This window comes from Labrus mixtus, chromosome 17, assembly GCF_963584025.1.
Source record: "Labrus mixtus chromosome 17, fLabMix1.1, whole genome shotgun sequence".
NCBI lineage: Eukaryota > Metazoa > Chordata > Actinopteri > Labriformes > Labridae > Labrus > Labrus mixtus.
The window spans coordinates 8,096,117-8,115,569 of NC_083628.1; the positions used below are offsets into that span (position 1 = coordinate 8,096,117).

The following is a 19,453-nucleotide window of genomic DNA, read 5'->3' on the forward strand; positions in this document are numbered from 1 at the left end:
AAAAGAAGCGATGACTCTATGAGGCCCCCAAACAGACGGAGTTATTCAGCTACAGACGGAGGACCTTGAGTTAAACCACAAAGACTTTCCTGCTGGCAGTGCTTATAGGTGGTGTTTAGTTTACTGTCCATTATTTTTGACGACGTTTGAAGCTCTCCACCATCTCTGTTGTGCGGCGGGTGATTAAAGCAGAGTTGTTGGAGGGTTGGGACATCTTGGGGGATCTCAAAAGAAGTTCTTTTTAGTTTTAGAAATCTTCAGGCGCAGACACAGAAGCTGTCTGCAAACTGCTTCAGAAGATGAAACACAAATGAGGATGTTAATAGGCCACAATAGACTTATTCTGTTGCTTTGTTGCGTCTTCTAGGCAGAATAAAAAGAATACTCTTCAGCAATGATATCATTTTTTTTATTACAATGTAATCACTGATATCATATATTACATTAACTGCATATTGCAAAAACAAATCTTTTTCTAAAGGTGATGATTTAAGTAATATTCCTCTGTAGGCTAAGAAATGTCTGTACTAAAGGTAAGTAAGCCCAATTGATTATCTAAAAAATGCAGTGTTACATAATTAAAAAAAAGGGAATGTTAGTCTGCTGAGGATGAATTGTAATAACTTCTGTGACTGTGGATACTACTCCATTATCACGTCATTTTTTTTTTGTTATTTTAGTGGCGTCTTGGTTTTTTTGGTATGATGACTAAACCAGATTGCTCAATCGATTGAACCACTGAGGCAGCGTTTTTAGATAAACTCATGCATCAACTGGAAGTTTTCATCTTAGTTAGTCAAACACCTACACCTGGCATTTTGACATTTGAAGCACAAGACAGCATCTGTTGGCTGTCATTCATGCCCACTTACTTTTATACAATTGGAGTTTTAAGGAGATAAATAGAACATTGTTGTTATGTGATGTAATGTAATAAGTTTGTATTCATCATACAGTATTTGCTTAAAGTTAAAATCATAGTGTTACAACAACAAACTTTATAGGAAAGAACTTTTATTGGTATGGGTATTTGATGATTTGGGATTGTTCACATTTGTTTGATCTACTCTGCTGGTTTCTTCTTCTTGATCTTTAATGTATGTACGGAAAACTGCAAGATACTGTTGGTTAATGGTAGAAACAATTGATTATACAGTATCTGTACTGGAGACCGAATGGTTAATCCTGTTGAGATCTCAGTGTGTGTGTGTGTGTGTGTGTGTGTGCGTGTCTGTGTGTGTATGTGTGTGTGTGTGTGATGTAGCAGTGCACATGCTCCTTGTCAGGCCTGTTTAAATCAGCTACACTTTGGCTGCCCCATTAAAAAAGTCCGGACATGCCACTGGCTGTGAACTCTTACTCCTGTTATGCATGCAAATCAAAAACATACTCGTTTCAAACCAAACTGTCACGCTGATATTTTGAAGATCGTTCCTCTCTGCATCTCTCCCTGACTTTTTCCTCCAGCTTTGTTTTTGTTTCACATAAATCAGTTACCCTAAGGGTGAGCCCAGAAATTGCAATTATTGTATATCAAAATCATCCAAACCCCAGTGCACGTAGCCAGATCAGATTGTGTTTTTTTCGCCGAGCCCACAGAGCCACCAAAGAACACTGGTACTTTCTCTGGCACTCATTAATCAGACTCCGTGTCTGAACAGCTATAAAAAAAAGTTGAATTTTAAGCAGATCTTTAAAGTACACTCAGATCAAGTCATCAATCACAGTCTCATACAAAGCTGCAGCACACGGGGACACGCCTAATGGCGATATCTAACTGTAGCCATTACCTGAAAAGGTTTTTATTATTTTCTGTATCAGTTTCCAGCATGATGGATGAACGAGGACGACAGTCATTTGCTGGACCTGACCTGAGTACAGCTGGCGTCTCCATCTTTGATCTGAAGCGGGCGCAGGACATTGTCAAAGACTTTTAAGTCCCTTTGATGGATGAGGGAACTTTTCCCGCTTTGTTTCCGGGCCGGTTAATGGCTCTCTGCATCTGTCCTCCTGTCTTGAAACAAGGCTGGAGGTCAGAAAGGAAAACGATGCACGGCAACAGAACAAATGGTGAAGACGATGGACGGTTAAAGTAGAGAGAGAGGTGTTTCAGCTGCACCAACAACACAAAGCAGTATTCCTCAAATGTAGTCTTCTTTTGAGTTATTCAGAGAAATAGTTTTTTATAGTTATGAGCTGTTTAAGTCTTAATAGGCCTTGAGTTTCAATTTTGATGATTATGAATTGAATAGCTTTGGGACAGAATACTTTTAGGCCTCTCCACCAGGTGGCGATGTTGTTCTTAATGTGTCAGACGCAAACGTCCCAATTAACCCTTCAAATGATTTCTGAGTAGGATGCTGTTTTCTTATGTTGCCTTGGTTGTTTCTGTGCTTGATGGAAATTTCAATTTTTAATACGTTTCAGATTAAAGCTGTCAAAAACATGCATGTATATAGCGTTTGTGTGTGTGTGTGTGTGTGTGTGTGTGTGTGTGTGTGTGTGTGTGTGTGTGTGTGTGTGTGTGTGTGTGTGTGTGTGTGTGTGTGCATCCTGCTGTGTTGCGGCTGTGTTTGCTCCGGGCTACATGAATGAAATCCAGCAGAGAGTCTGCGCTCTGATGATGTCACCGATGCCGCGCTTCTTCTAGGAACGTCACAGAAATAAATGAATCATTGGCTGCGGGGCTCATTGGACTCAGATACAAAGAGAAACATCTGAAACTAATTCTTGTTCTAATTCATTAAAATGAAAGGTTAAAATATAGCACTGCGTTTGCACATGTTCTCCAGCATGTATGTGTATACATCGTCCCTTTATCTGCATTATTAAGTGATGATTCAGCAACCCTGAACATCCTGATCAGCTTTGATCTTTTTTTTTTTATTTGATGTTTTTAAGGCAAACATCAAAGGGAATCTCCTGCCAATGCAGTTCATCAAAGATTCAAAAGAAGTGCTTTAAAATAAAATAGTTTTCTACATTTTGGAAAGAACTATAAGGTTAGGTTATTTTACCTCTTAAACTTACTCTTAAACGTACATTTTGGCTTAAGAAGACACACCAGAAGATCACTTTTAAAAACTCAATTAGGATATTTGACATGGACATCATTGGACCAAAGAGTTTAAAAGTATTTTGTATCATAAATATATTTTTTGAGGTTTAAAAAAAACGTGATCTTCATGATGCTCAAATTGTTCATGATGTCTTATCTGGATGTATAAATCTATGTGAAGAAGACTTTAAACATGGAAAACAGCCCCAGAGAGCCAAGTGAATGATGTAACACTGGACAGAGAACATGCCGGTGTCCTAAGCTAGAATTAATATAAAATATTTAGCTGTCAGTAAAAGTAATTCTGTGAAGTTCAGAAACTGAAACACGATTTTGGATGATGCAAAGATAGTATATTACTCTAAGTCAATAAAAACATGTTTTATAATATCTGTGCCTCTTATATACTTTGTGTGTTTAATTGCTTTTATCTTTAAAGCCTTGTCTATTTTAATCCTGACTTTGTTTGTATTAAACAGAAAATGTTCATCAGAGATTTATTTTAGGTTAGGTTAGTCTTTAGGTTAATATTAAGTATCATCCTAAACTGCCCAATGCAATGTTTAAATGTATTTATTTATATTTTCAGTTTGATGGGGTGTACGATCGCAACATAAAAACCACATTAGAGATACCATAATTGACAATTAATATGAATGTGTCTGATGCAATATTTACAGTCTATGGTCTGATGGCACTGTGAAAACAACATGAAAATTGAAAGGTGTTACTCAAAGTGTTTTTTTTGTGGAGATGCACTGATTGTGAAAATCAGGGCCGATACAGGTGTTTAAAAAAACAATCAGCCGATAGTTGATTTGGATATATTAATGTTTTATGAATTACTTTTTCGTTATTCTTCGTGTCTGTTTTTCAAATAAGCTAACAGGTTTGAATAATTGTTGCTGGTAGTCCCTCCTCTTAAAACAGCGTTAGAACTTACAAGCTGCATGTGACTGATCTTTCCCAGAGAAGGTGTTAAGACTCCAGCACTGCCGACATTTTTGTTCACAAATCACAATGAAAACAAATCAAGAGTTTTTCCAATAAGATGACGTCTAATGCCCAATAAAATCATTGTCTCTGAGTAAGCAGTAAGGTAAATTAGCCTTGCAGCATTTAATTGACGCAACACAACAGATACACATAATGCTACTGACATCGATGCATGACTCACTATTTGAAGTCTGTAAACAGAGACAACATCGGCCGATAGTTGTTCAATTGTTGCATCGGTTGATCTCTGTTTTGTTTTGTTTGTTTCACTGTCATTACTCTCATAGTATTGTTTTTCGTCTCAGAGTCCCAGAAGTGCAACCACTCTAAAACTGCAAAAATATGTTTTTAAGAAAAAGAGGAAATTCTACAGAAAACACTTTTTACACATTAACGCTGCAAAATGCAAATAATAAGTAATTTAATCAAAGAGTTGAAAGAGCACAACACACAGCCTCAGTGCATATGACTAATACCTGACCAGAATGTGAAGACCACCGTATGCTGCCTCTAGTGGACAATAATACAATAACCTCATCAGAATATTAGACTGCACACATCCACACTGCATATGAAAACAAATACACTGGAATATGAATAGAGCACTGCACACATCCACAGTCCACACTGAATATCATTCATCAGAATATGAAAAGAGCACTGCACACAGCAAAACTGACAATAACTTCACCAGAACATTAAAATAGCACCGCACCCAACCACAGGACATGTTTCATTATCTTGATCAGCCTTTCTATAAAAAAAAAAAAACCCAGCCGATTTCAGAGTGCGTTTACGATAACGTCAACAGACTTTGAACACAGCCTTTCACACGACTCCAAATATGATCATTAATAAATATGTCAGATGAGCAGGTGGTAAAAAAAGATGTTGGTAGAGTTTGATACCACCTTGACTGTTTCAGTGCTACACGAAGCGGCTCACAGGAGAATTCATGTTTCTGAACTAGTCTGTCGATGGTCACTATGTTGTTTTATCTATCTATGAAATGACGGCCCACTCTCAGCAGCCCTTCTGGCATTTGTATTGCCAACTTTATTCTACACTTTGAATTACCTTTAATCATTTTTTTTTACTGATAAATTATTTCTGATGCATATCATGCTTAAGTTAGTAACCACCCTTCTTAGCAAGTTAGCTAATTAAAAAAAAATCAGCTCATAATTTCATTATAAAGGAGTTATTACCCTTAAAAGGCATTGCTAACCTCTATATGCCAAATCACAAAAAAAATAAATAACTAAGGGTGATTACCGACTAAAAAATGAGACTCATCAGATGTGTTTGTAGAGCTAAATGGTGGTAACAAAAAAACTGTATGAGGTCCTCAGTTGATCTACTAAAGTATCAAATCAACATGTTTATGATGCTAGAATTAAAACATATGTAGGCTAGTCCCCTCGACACATGATAATATAAATAAGCCTCTTATCAGGTCATATAAGAGCCTTTCATTAAATAAGACTTGTGAAATGGAATTTAATTTTTTTTTTTACATAAGCATTATGGGTAACTATAAAAATGTTTTTTTATTTCCATCTCAGAAAGATAGATAAAAAAAAAACTTACAGCTTGGTTATTAAGGCACACACACATTCTGCCACCTCAGAGTACCTGGTTGTCTCTGGCACTCTTTCCCCGCTTATCCCCGGCTCGTTTTGTTTACCTCTTGGCGCCTGACACGTGGGGAAGGGAGGGAGGGGAGGAGAGGAGAGGAGAGGAGAGGAGAGGAGGGAGGGAGGGAGGGGAGGAGAGGAGAGGGGGCGGATTAGCACAGCGTCAGTGCCCGTTGTCCCTTTTAGACCACAACAAACACCAGATTGATAAGAGAGAAAAGCGCAGAGGGAAGAAACCCATTTGAACCTGCTTGTCCTCCGCGCTCAGTGTCAGCATCTCCCCCTCTCTCTCTCTCTCTCTTTCTCTACATCCAGCACCCGGGGTTCAGGCATGTCTCTGTCCGGCTCGCAGACACCAGAGGACGGACTCTATGGTGAGTGAGGGGATGGTGGGGCACGGACAAGGCCGTTTGTTTATCTGCCTTTGCAGCTATGACTTACAAGAAATTAGCTCACATGCTGCTATCACAACAGCTAACACATAACATAGAAGCAGCTTTATTATGCACACAGCTTGTTTGTCTTTTAATCTCTAGGTGCAAATGTAAACAAAGTAGGTAAACAATGTAGGCAGTGACCCCAGTCATTAGCTCAGCAGCATCCCTCCAGGTCTGATGTGCAGATATCTAACAGAGCAGACATGATGCTAACAGCATGTCAGACTGGGAGCATGTGTGAGAGAAAGCCACACAGGGAATGAATAAGGCAGTGCCAGTTTTATAATTGGCATTGTTGTTGCCACTGACACTGTCATTGTGTAAACGGATTCCCCGACTCACCTGTTTGTATCTCTGTAAGCCAATTAAGCTGCAGAGATTTCCTGACGCTTATAGCTCCACTGTGCTGGATGAACATTGTTTGGCACGTATAGGATGCTCGGCAAGAACATGTGGAGCAATGTTATGGCAGGACAGGAAGGGACTGTACGCAATGTACAGGGGCTTTAAGCTCATGATGACAACGGGTTAGCATTTAATGCCTAACCAATACTGGATTTGTTTAGGCTGCTGGAGCTGGTGTAAAAGAACCCTCAAATATAAAGACACTCCATCTTTATACAAATAGTTTATATGACTTCCTTGATACACTTTCTAAATAACCTGAACACTGTTTGGCTTTCTAATTTTTTTCATTATAATCTGAGATATGAAGAGCAATTAAACAGCAAACAGCTGATACATCTAACCAATGTATTGATCAACATCTAGTAACTACAGTAAGCGCTGTTTTCAAGTTTCATATCACAATGCATGAAATAATCATTCTTGAGTATATTAGAAATTCTCTCAGCATCTACCAAAAGAAATAAAAAAAATCACAGATCTGCACTGTTTACCAACAAATACAGCATCTCATTTTTGACGGTCTATTTTGATGGTTAACAAAATGAGCAGGTATTTTCACTTGTTTCCATCTAGCAGAAGAGCAGATTTAATTTATATTTATAGGAAATAAGCCCAATAACATACAGAATGAATCCAGAGGTCTAACAGCAAAAGGTACAGGTTTTTGACAGTATTGGAAGAATCGCAAACATTAGTTAACTCTCCAGCCGGGTGCCATTAAATGATTGAAAAAGAAAAATGGCAAACCTCAAACACAACGAAGTGTGGGAAACACAATGTAAATATGCCTTTTTAGTTTATTTTTGTTTTATTTTGAGGAAATCAGTCTCTTGATCTGGTGTTTTTAATCTGCCGCCGTTTATTTCTTTTGGTCTCTTCGGTTGAAGTTGCAAGCCACATGGGTCATACACACGTCGTGATTTAGGCTGTTTCCATTGAACACACTGTTTCTAGCAACAAATCAAAGATTTCGGTTCAATAACATGTAAAGTAATTTTGCAAAATGTTTACTTCTATTCAAGTTTCCAGCTCTCATTGAAGCTCTTCATAATGCAAGTTAAAAATGCTACTAAAAATGTTAGCTGGTAATTGACTTACACTAAGATTTGTGTCATCTTTATTTGACTAAACGAAGATGACCTTTGTGGTTAATAGAGATCATGAAATTACGTTTTTTTTTTTTTTGGACCTAACTATTGTGCTCTAGCTATGCAGTCGTTTTTTGAGGCACTGGCTCTTGCAGAGAAACATTAAAATATCAATCTGAGGCAAGAAAACAGAACCTGCTTTTCCAAAACAATGAGCCTACCCTGCCTTTAGCGAAAAGAAAAAGACACATCCACCCCTCTACATTCCCTAAACAGAGGCAGACACTAATAGCAAATCAAAAATGATTCTGTCGTGCTGCAGCTCATTGAGTCTTTTAAGCATCCAGCGCTTGTCCACATTACATAAAGCTGATTTGGCAGTGGCACAGATGAATGTGTACAGGATTGCACCATAGACACTGATTTAGTGCTGCAGAATGGCGACAGATAGATAAATCAGGCAACAAGGCAGTTGTTATGTCATACCTCCCCTCTGTAGAAAAATAAATAGGGCAATGGCACAGTTACCCCCTCCCACCCTCCTCCCTCCAGCTCCGTGCCCACTCATGCCTCCTCTCTGCTGCTGCTTGTGTGATTACAGTGTCGTAAAGTGACGATTAGAGCGATCACATCATACTTTGGTTGGCAGATGAGGTGTTGATATTTTGTAAAATGCTGCGTGTATCACAGGAGCGAAGACATGATGACAAGAGAGAAACAAGACGAAGAAAGGAGGGAGGAGGGTGAATGGCTAATCTCTAACAGAAATAAGATCTTATGTAAGCGAGCATGCTGTCAGGCCGAGTTATCCCTGCCCTACTGTTTGGCTCGGAGTGTGTGCACGCCGTACACACCAGAGTGCATGTGTGTGTATGTGTGTGTGTGTGCATGTGTAAATCTCTTCCTGACCATGTACCCGGTGAACCTGCGTGTCCATTCATTCATGTGCTGCGTGTTTGTTTAACTCATTGATTGGGAGGCACAAGCTCATTCATGTCAGAGTGTGTTTCAGTGTGTGTGTGTGTGTGTGTGTGTGTGTGTGTGTTCACTGTCAGCCGAATGTCCAATCTGCATTTATCACCTCTCAGAATATCAAATATCACATCAGGACATTAGTGACGTGACGTCACCATATGTCAACATCAACACGCGAGCCTATTTACAATAAAGCTTGAATGATTTAGAGGGAAATCACTTTTTTCATTTCATTGAATTGAATGTATATGTGTGAAATACATTTTACTTGATTGTATTATGAATAACAACAGAACAGGATTGGTGGGTTTGTTTTCAGACAGCTAACGTGGTCGACAAATTAGCTACAAAAATGAAAAAACAAACATTTCAAGTAAGTGGGTTTAATAATAATAAAAGTAACAATTATTTAGATTGTAGAAACAAAAGACAATAAAAAAATGTTTATGTAAAAACTGAACCACAATAAAAAACAATGTTTGTGTGTTTTATCAAATACTCGACAAACATATAGCTCTATGTGTAAATATCTATATAAATCAAAGCTTTTGAAGTTTTAAGTATCGTTTTTCAAATAAATATGGTGCTCCAGATTTTCTCTTTGTGATCAGTTAAATGTTGAAATTATTAAGTATTTGTCGGATACCCTTAATTAACACACATTATAACCCTGACCATAAAAGTCAGACATTATAACAGCATTTTAACCACCCACTGTGAGGATGAGAAAGGAGAAAATTACCAGTTTGAAAATGGCTAATTCCCAGTGACAGAGCTACTTGAGGGTAAAGTGTTTTTTTTTTTTTTTTAACTAATAGAAAAGTGACTCATTGCAAAGCTGAATCTTAAAGCTACAGATTTGTTCTCTTTCCTCATCACATCTCATTTCTGCTTCTGAAAGTCTACGTACAGTTTGTGTATGAAGCCCTGCTGCTTCCTGCCTCCTTGCTGACTGCCTGAGCGTCATTACAAACTGCATGTTTCGTTTGATCATCAGGCTCCTGGGTCGAGTTGGAGGAGCTGATTGCAGCCGTGAGCCGCAGGGAGAGTCTGACAGGGTCGCAGGACAGCATCTCCTCCGCCCTGCAGGGGGAGCTGGAGAGGATCCTTCTGGAGGCACAGCTCGAGTGTGAGAGGAGTAGAGACAGGTAGGGGTGCAGACTTTTGTTTTGTTTTATGGTTTTTTGTTTTATTTGGGCTTTTGGGGGTCTTGAGATGAACAGCAGGGTTTAAAGAAAACATGCACAGTAATGAATCTCCTCCTGTGCAGAGTGCAATTTTCCTTGTTTTACAAAATATGTGTATGAATCTGTTTGTTTTGTTTAATAAAAATCTTATCTTAAATTTTAAATGCAGTCCATTCAAATCTTGACAGCTAACTCACTTTATAAATGTCTGTTTGTCTTCCACAGTCCTCCACAAGCTGTGACTCCACAGTCTACTGGATCCCCCAGAGCAACGAGTGAGCATGACAGCGACTATGTCCCCATACAGGTATTTGATTTTTCAACCCTTACAGGTGCTATTATATTTATTTGAGAACGTAATCTTAATTTTGCTGGTAAAAGACCAGAGCGTAGGTTTATTGTCAATCTAGCAATCTAGCCTGAGGCGTCTGTATTCATGCCAGAGAAATAGGAAATCTGCTTGCAGAGACATGAAGCACACTTAGTTTTTTAACACACACAATGAAACATACTACTACCTGTGCACACAAATCAATAAATGTTTCTGATGTTAAATGAATCATTTTTAACCAACATAACATGTATTTACTTAAGACTCCAGACATCCAGCCATAACATCCATACAGAAAACATTATATGATTTTAGAAAATATGACTCCTACCATAGACCAGGTGTGCTATCATCATTGTTTAACCTTTCATTTTTGCAGTATATTACTTAGTTATTAATCAAAGATTTGAAGAAATAATTTTAGGAAAATGTTTTTTTTTGTTAATTTAAAAAACAAAGTTGCGACTAACCTCCTGTCTTCAAGCAGTTTCTTTGATCTTTATTGTATTTCTGAGATTCAGCCAAAAGATTTACAAGACAAATGTTCGAATCAGTAACATCCATGAGCGTGATGTTGCTCATGTTACCGTCCCTGTGTCTCTTGTCCTGAGTTTGCCTCCCATATCTACTCTGCATGCATTTTGATTTTGTCACCCCTTATGCATGTTGCAGGAGGAAGTTGAGCGGCGAGGAGACACTGACTGGGTGTGGGATTGGTCCAGTAGACCTGAAAATATGCCACCAAAGTAAGACCAGCTGCATGTCTTTAAAAGTGATTGATGTTTGAAGTGATGTTTCACCAGATAGCTCATGTTTAAGAGCATTTCTTATTACTTTCAAAGACGTGTAACAGTTTTAAAATGAGTAGTATTTCGTTTTTGCCCAGAGCTAAATAAGAAGATAGATACAACTCCAGTGTCCTTAAAAAAAAGAATAATGCTGGAGGCTGCAGGCAATTAACTAAAAAGATTTCAACAAAGGGAAAACAGCTAATCGTGCACAAAACAAAGTAAAAAAAATAAACTTTGGCTAACAGCACCTCTGAAACTAACTTCACATTTTATTTAGTTTGTTTAATCTGTTCATCACTAAGCACAGTGAGTCATGTTTTCATTGTGAGTTTGCCCAAACAACCAGAGGCAACATTGGACTTTTTTGTGAAGAAAAAGTTACTACATAAGTCCTTCCAAAAACAAACGTTTTCATATTTAACTGCAGAAACATTCTGCGTTATTCCTTTTGGCACCAGTTGAAAGGTAAAGCGAACTTGAAAGTTTGAGTTTTTATGTCTCTTCAGTTTGACTTTGACAGCAAGTTATAAATGCTGTCTTAAATTCAGTTTGCGTATTTCCCCTTTGAGTGTTGGGAAACACATGAATCACCCTTGTTTTATTTACTCTACCACACTTGACATTTCATCTTCTGCTAAACAATAACTCAGGTTGACAGGTAGCAGCTCCTAATGGCCTCAGACCGTCTTCACTACCTTTCTCGCATTCTCACTCTTCTCTCTTGTGTTCTCATTAGTTCTGTTTATCTTTTTATTCTTTCTATCCCCCCCCCCCCCCCCCCCCCCCGTGTTTGTCGGCAGAGAGTTTGTGTTTCAGCACCCGAAGCAGCAGAGCTCCCTCAGCGTTAGGAAGTCAGAGGTGATGAAGAGAGGCCTCTTCTCCTCTGATGTTCTCCTCTTACTCGGCCCCTCACTGCTGGCCTCACACCTGCTCACACTTGGAGTCGGGTGAGACACGGTTCTTTTTTTTTTAAAAACCCATTCATGTTTAATATCCTTTTAAATGCATTGTAGCACCATTTCCTCGATGACCTTGTTATGGCATCACCACCCAGCCCCCCCAGAAGCTTTAGCAAGGTCAATTATAACTTATCGTGTTTTGATCTGTTTTGATCAATGGAGGTTTTAAATAAGTAAAAGAGAGTCACTTTATGAATGACATCATCGCATGGGATCGAGCAGGAAAACTATTCAAGAGTCAGCCGGAAAAACACGACTCTGCTATTCAGTGGGCTGTATCCTGTAAACGTCAGTATGTGTCTGCTATTCAGGTCTTATTAATTCACCAGTGGGCTAATATGATACTCTGCAAAATGTTGCCTAATGTGCCACAGCTTCCTTTCACAGGAGTGAGCCCTGCCTTAACTCTCGATCTGATTTTCTTAATAACTCAATGGCTTCAAAGAAGTAGTAAAATACTTAACAGTAAATGGGCTGCTCATGACCCAGACTTTTTTTTTAAGTAACCTGTACAGCCACACAGGCACAGTAGTCCACCTTAGCTTTGGACGTAACTTTTACTGTCAACATAACTAGCTGACATGCTAACAATTGCTGATTGCAGTAAATGGGCGTCATTGACTTCTTTTTTCTTTTTCAGGATCTACATAGGAAAACGATTGGCGGCTTCAACAACTAGCACGCTGTGACTTCTACTATGGCACAATGCACCCATTCGCGCACGGTCTGACCAATTAGGTCACAGTCCGCCCTCTCCACTGCAATCGTTTGCCTCCTTCCTTCTTCGTCACTGGGGCAATCTTAGGACCCCGCACTGTCTGTCCCTCTGTCTCCATGTTCATCTGTCTTTCTGTCAGTCTGTGCGTGTCGTAGGGCCTGGGGAGCGGATGGATGCCGACCAATGAGTCAGACTGAGGTCACTTTTACTCTCCCGGAGAGTAACACTGATCTCAACCAGCTAGAGTGAAATCAAAGAGGAGAGATTGCTCCGATACAAGAGAAAGGAAAGAGAGAGAGTTTCACTCAGCTCTCACAATAAATCCTTTGTATAGGAGGAGATAAAAACGGTTCGTTGGGAACAGTGTGTTCGGCAAAATGAAAAAAATTATATGTGGTAGCCTTTTTGCCCCAACCTTTGAAAAAGCAAAATGTCTGTCATTTGTCAAAAGTAATGACCCTCTGTACGACTGAGCAGCTAAAAGTGGTACTCGGGGTTTTTGTTCTGCCCTGATGGTGAATCTAATGTAGAGTTTTAGTTGGCTGAGTGAATGTAGGAACGGCTCTGGTTGTGGTTTTTGTCCCATAAACCGATTAAATATTTGACCTCCAACAAAGACAATCTCGATTCCCATTAAACTTCACCCCTCAAAAAACGTAATATGCCTCTTGGGTCTTTTATTTTCTCTTCCAGCCTCATCCAAGCGGCGTTTGTCCTACACATGCTCGTCTCGTTTAATAAATTCAGGAGAAGTGAAACATTTCCAGCCAGCAAAGCACAAAGATTTGCTGAAGTCGGCTTGGACCTGTAACTTACACTGTTGTATTTTTAGGCTTTGGGGTAAGGTTGCCTGGAGATTATTTGTAGGTATTTGTATAAAACAACAAGGAAAGACAACCCACTGTGTTGCTAACTGCCTGCAAATGAACCAAAGCATCTGCTTGAAATTTACTCCCTTTTCCATCTGAGGTAAATCACTGAAAATCACTGTGCTGATTTGTCCTGATAATCACTCTGCTGTAGTTCACTTGTGATTTTTTTCTTTTACTTCCAGAGATGACTCTTACAAAAATGTTATGACATCACGCCAGCTTTTGTTTCTTTCCATCTGCCTTTGTCATACCTTACCTCATATAGGTCTTTCCTCTTCCTTTAAACAAGCTACTCTGACCATTCAACAATTTGATGTTTTATTGCTTTCCCGTAAAAACCAGAGAGCCGTTTCCGCTTAACATCTCGTGAAAATAGCTGGCCTGGATTGTGAACGGTGAGACTGAGAAGCACAGTTTTTCGCTGCGTTGCCTCGGACGTCACAGAGCCCATTTGTTGTCCGGCCTGACCAAGCCCAATGTGTTTATCAGCCATTAGCGGAGTGTTTGATGTGAGGGGTCCTGCTGAGCTCATTAAGCTACTTGTAGACACACCGAGCTGACGATGCAACAACAAGAGCACAAAAGCACCTGGTTCCCATTCACAGACATACTCACCAAGCACACCCCCATGCACACATGCAATACATGCCTAGTTACTAGTGCATGTTTGGGCATCACTTTAACACAACAAAGAACACAAGGAGATACTTTGTCAGCAATGATTACAAGTGCTTACTTGGTGGTTACTAGTGAATAGGTATAATTTATCTTTGTGGTTTACAGATTTTCTTTCAGCTTTACATTTGATCTATTGTATAAACTGGATTAATGCATTGTTTGTATTCAGTTATAGATTTTTCTTTTGCTCACTTTCACTTTACGTCTTGATTACGTTTTTAAGATCACATTTTCGTCAACAAATCTGTCCACCATGGCTTTTAAAAATGAACCAAAAATGAACACAGCGTAACCTTTTCAGATCAAGAAGATCTTTAGTAACTTTAGTATTTTTTTTCTCACCCGACATTAGTAATGTGTCTCGCTTTCTATAGCTTCTGTGCTAGTAGCTAACATTAGCTTATGATACATGTTCTTAAAAGGAAAAGAGGAACAATAAATGCAATGTGAGTTTACTTTACAGATCCTTACAGTAAAAAAAAGAAAAAAGGAACAGACTGAGAAAGTACATGCACTGCCCGGTAAACTTGATAATACTTTGAGGGAAAAAGACTACAAGGAGAGATGATAGCATCCTTAAGCTAACGTTACTAGTTGTTGAAGGGAAAGAGTGAACAGACTGAGAAACTAAATGCATATAGTTATCGGATGTATCTGGGTCTTTTAAAAGGTGAAACAGAACAGATTGATAATATCTAAGAATTGTTATAGTAGCTTACTGTTGCTTGTAAGTTTCAAAGGAGCAGATTTAACGACTGAATGCATCCTCATTCCCACTGATAAGAAGGTAAGAAGTGGCTACAAAACAGAAAAAAAAACATAAAGACCGTTAGAAGAAGGTAGACTTTGAACTGATTTTCTGGCCGCTACCTGTGACCATGGCAACTGTACACAAAGGGTAACACTGTAGACTTGAGGTTTGTTTACTATAACCACACAAAAAACTTTTCCATCAAAAAAAAAAGCTAAAGGAACTAAATCCAAATAATCTGGATGTTCTGTTGGCTTGTTTAGAATTTACTCACTTGTTTCCTGCACTGTCATGGCCGTGTTCCCACATCTTAGCGATTGCTTTGGTGAGAACATAACCGAGTGAAATTACAGGAAAAGCTATGAAAATAGACCAGAATGATCCTTTAAGCTGTGAATGTTAGCCTGTGGATTGTCCCTGATTCAGCCCCCGCCCCTAGAACCATTCATCCTCAGCTTGGGGCAAACAGGCAGTCACAGCTGGGACGGACTGTTGTAAATCATCATGTTCTTACACGGTTATATCCCCTGTTTGCTGTGAACCTCTGTGACTTTTCCTAACAGGGGACTGTGTTAAGATCTGTTTACTCTGTAATGTCCTGTTGAAAAGAAGGGGACATTTAGTACTGTGAACAAACAGCCTTTAAAGTCCCATGTGATTTCCCCCAGTGTTAAGAGCTCCGATAAATGGTGAAAAGGAGTCTGAGAATTTGGTGTTGCAAAAAAAAAAAAAAAAAAAATCCTCTTGTCATGCGTTGTCTCCTGTATCTTTTGGAGGTGGAGGAGACAGAAGCTGAGACACAATGTGGAAGAAATCTGTTCATTTCCTGGGCTGAACTGTAGAGATCAGACATCTGTCTCTCTGGGAAAAGCATTATCTTCCCGCTCCTATACTGCAAGGCAGGAAATATAGAGTCCAGTTTCAAAGGATTTGGATGCAACAAAGAAATTCAGTGAAACTGGCACCAAATCTGTGTTTCAACATTCATACAAGGTCACTTATTCGAAGCCTCCATCTCAAGAAACTTCACTTTACCACATGTGGCCCACTTCCCCCTCGTGAACCGCTTATTATAAGGAATTGTAGATTTTAATTCTACATAACTGAATGACGCACTCCCTCTCGAATATCAGACAAACACACAGCTTACCAAACCAGCACACTCCTACGCTAAGTTTTTCATCCTAGTCTGTGGGTTTTAATAGTTACGCTTAGGCACAATAAATACATTCATCTTTTACATTTGAAATGTGGTTCAATAAATACAGTTTGAAGGGGGAGGATGCCGTGTTTCCTATGATGTGATCTGAAATTCAGATAGATCCCAGCCCGAAACACTGTCTGACAAAGTTATTTATATGTTTGTAACTCTCGGGCCACCTTTACAATTTGACTTTGTAGAACAGATGACCCTGTGTGCTCTCCCACTATGCGCTATTTCCCACCGTATGGCAGACCTTTCCAGCCTAGACACGCTTGCTCTCAATGTGCCAGAACTATGAAGGATTAATGAGAGCACCTGGAGTAAGACTCAATGGAGAACAATGGCGTGCTGTTCGCTCTGTGTAAACAAGCGGCTCAGTATAGTGGAGGTGTGTTTTGTCCTCACATCCTGAAGGAGTTGTTTGATGATGTTTTGTTATAAAGAAGCTTTTCTGAACATGATGAAGGGAGTAAAAATAGTTTTGTTTTTCTTTTCCTTAAAAGTACATTTAAGTTAGAGGAGAAAGAACAAGAACAAAGCTGCTAGTATGCTTCATTAGAACTGCCCGTCAGATAAACAAATAGTTTCTAGATTCCCACTCCAGCTGAACACACACACCTTTCAAACTTCATAACTTTGTCTTGCTGTGTCCAAAAACTTCTGTGACTTTCCAACTCTGACAATCCAACATTAGCACCCACTTCACTGAAGGAACCTCAAGGTTTAAATGTATACTTCTTGCTATCTTGCTATATTTCCGTGGCTTTTAATATGATAAACCATGGCTACCCCCCCGCTACGGTGGTTGCAACACCAGAGTTCACAAAAGATGTGAACATAATACAGTCTGAAAAAGCTCTTACAAAGTCCTTTCTTGTCTTACCTGGCCTCGAAGAGTCTATTGCCATGCAACGAGGCTGGACCAATTACAATGCATGCATCTTATTTGAGCATTTTAGCAAACCTGTTTTCTTAAATAAAATTTAACATTTACAAATTAAAGGTCACATATCATACTCCTATTCAACAAGTTTAAATAAGTCTCTGAGCACCCCAAAACATGTCTGTGAAGTTTCTCGCTCAAAATCCATTCTGATCCTGTATTTTATCATGCCTATAAACCCCTCTAATTCAGCTCAGCTCAGAACAGGCTGTTTCTGTGTCTGTAGCTTTAAAATGTAAATGAGCTGTGTCTGACCACGCGCCTCTCGAAAGTAATGTTGCTTCTGCTTTCTTGAACAGTGACCGATTGTGTTACGGTGAGAAGGCAGACCCAGAGGGCAGAACAATTAGTTGGAGTGTCACCCACCTGGGGGAGGGGTTAGCGCCCTTTGTGATGTCATCTCCAAACATCCTGTTTGAGCACACATTTTCTGAAAAGTGGAGCAGGCAAAAGACTTTGCTCCTGATTGTGGGTTTTGTAGACAGGCTAGGGGCACATATTGACTTTGGCCAATAACACACAACCATTTCTCCCAAAGGGCTGTGGGTGGAAAAATGTACTTGTGTCAATGGTTTAGGAGGGGTCCAGAACATGTTGGCTCAGTCCCAACGGCAGCCTGCACCATCAGGAATAAGTTGGTGACAATGGGTAATATAGATATGAATGCTTTGAATCCTTACAAGACTAGAAAGGTGCAATAGAAATGCAGTCCATTTACCATCGACCAAAGTGTTGTCAGAATTTAAATTTCGGCCAGACAATGGCGCAAGACCAAAAGTTACAGATCATCAAAGTTATCAAAATTCATCGTTAAGGGGACACAGATGTCTGTACCAAAATAAGAGTGAATCCATCTAAAAGTTTCCAGAACTTTTACACAAAACCTCATTCTCATTCATCAGAGGGCCATTAGGGCTGATCCTCTGGGATACAGTTCAAGGCAATCTACAGTTATTGAAATATTTTAGTCAGAAGTGGTGTCCTAACATTACAATCTCTAGAGCTATGCAGCTTACGTGGCTAAAGAAAAGAAGGTCCAAATAACTGGTGGAGGTAGAATTTGAGTTGTTGGTGTGAGAGACAAATAGAACTGCGTGGTCGACTTGGTCTCAAGTATCTACAGTGATAATTTACAGCGCTCCCCATCTACAGTGTAGGTGTAGCTGAGACACGTACTGAGACAGAGTGAGTGAGCATGAACCTATCCAGCTGGTGTGAGTGACTGAAGGAGCAGCTGGATAGTCTGAGAGTGAACTCAAAGTTTACATATGGCAAAACCATCAAACGCAACTTCCATCAGCGGCTTTGTAGGGGCCGTCATGAAGTAGGCTTGCATAATACCGGGAAAATCAGTGAGACACTGAAAACACATTGTTGTTTTCGAAACATTATGTTCCCCCACTGAACTAAGGCTATTCTGAGAAGATCTTTGTGCACCGATCATCAATCTTCTAGCGTGATAGCAATGTTTTTCCAAGAATTCAGGTTTATGTTACATTGTCCACATAGATTTAAAATGAACACAACGTCTGCCCTAATAATAAGGATGCAGGCTCAGTGACACACACACACATTTCGACCTCATCCCAATGCTTTTGGCCTACTGGTACCTATCTAACCTACTTACTACTCAACAGTATTGCCAGCTTCAACATACCAATGCTCGTACATTTTAGCTGAAGGTATTGACAATGCTGATACTATCTAACCTACCACAAGGCCCGTAATGGTCGCCACAACAAAACCGTGAACATAGATGGGCAGCAAGAGCCAACACACGCTCTGGTGTCCACCCTCCTCCTTGCCAGCTCTCACAGCCCATAACACCATAATAATACCCGCATCACTTCTTTGTGCTACTGCATCCTTATGAAAAATCCCAAACAAGCTATCAAACTATTCCTGCTGCCAAAATTACAGAAAAGGTAATAACAGAGAGAAGAGTCTGAGGCAGATGTGAGAAAGAGGACAGGGAAGGCAGAGCCAGGGTGAGAGGCTTGTTTAGGCTGGAGCTCACCCCCGCTGGGTTAGGCTGTATAATAATAACATTACTGAGTGATTTTACGCAGGGATGTGAAGTATTCTGTCAGGTCAGTAGAATTTAAACACAAATTTCATGTTCTTTATGTTTCCTGCAATCTTTGGAAGTAAGACACAATCTCTTTTTTAATGTTTTCAACACAACTCAAACTTATAGTTCAAACAAATAATGACTTTACGCATACATTTGCTTCGAAAACCTCACAGCAAAAGACTCAATTACAATCTATAATTGTGATGAGCAGTGTCTCATTTCTGAAAGAATTCTATTCCATCTCGCTCAGAATAATCTTTTGATTAATTTTGTATCTCTAACATTTTATGTTTAAATTGCACTCATGGCCTCCATACTGATTGAGATGATTCCAGGAAACTCAAAA

At 39.5% G+C, this 19,453-nt stretch overlaps 1 protein-coding gene across 1 annotated transcript; it reads left to right on the forward strand.

Annotated features, from left to right (window-relative positions):
• Window positions 1–5,828: 5,828 nt before the first annotated feature.
• On the forward strand, window positions 5,829–13,536 carry zgc:73226 (uncharacterized protein LOC402792 homolog). Its single transcript, XM_061061728.1, has 6 exons — window positions 5,829–6,065; window positions 9,597–9,747; window positions 10,012–10,093; window positions 10,790–10,863; window positions 11,709–11,855; window positions 12,508–13,536. The coding sequence occupies exons 1-6, from the start codon at window positions 6,023–6,025 to the stop codon at window positions 12,554–12,556; spliced, it is 546 nt and encodes a 181-aa protein (XP_060917711.1). The 5' UTR covers window positions 5,829–6,022; the 3' UTR covers window positions 12,557–13,536.
• Window positions 13,537–19,453: the final 5,917 nt, after the last annotated feature.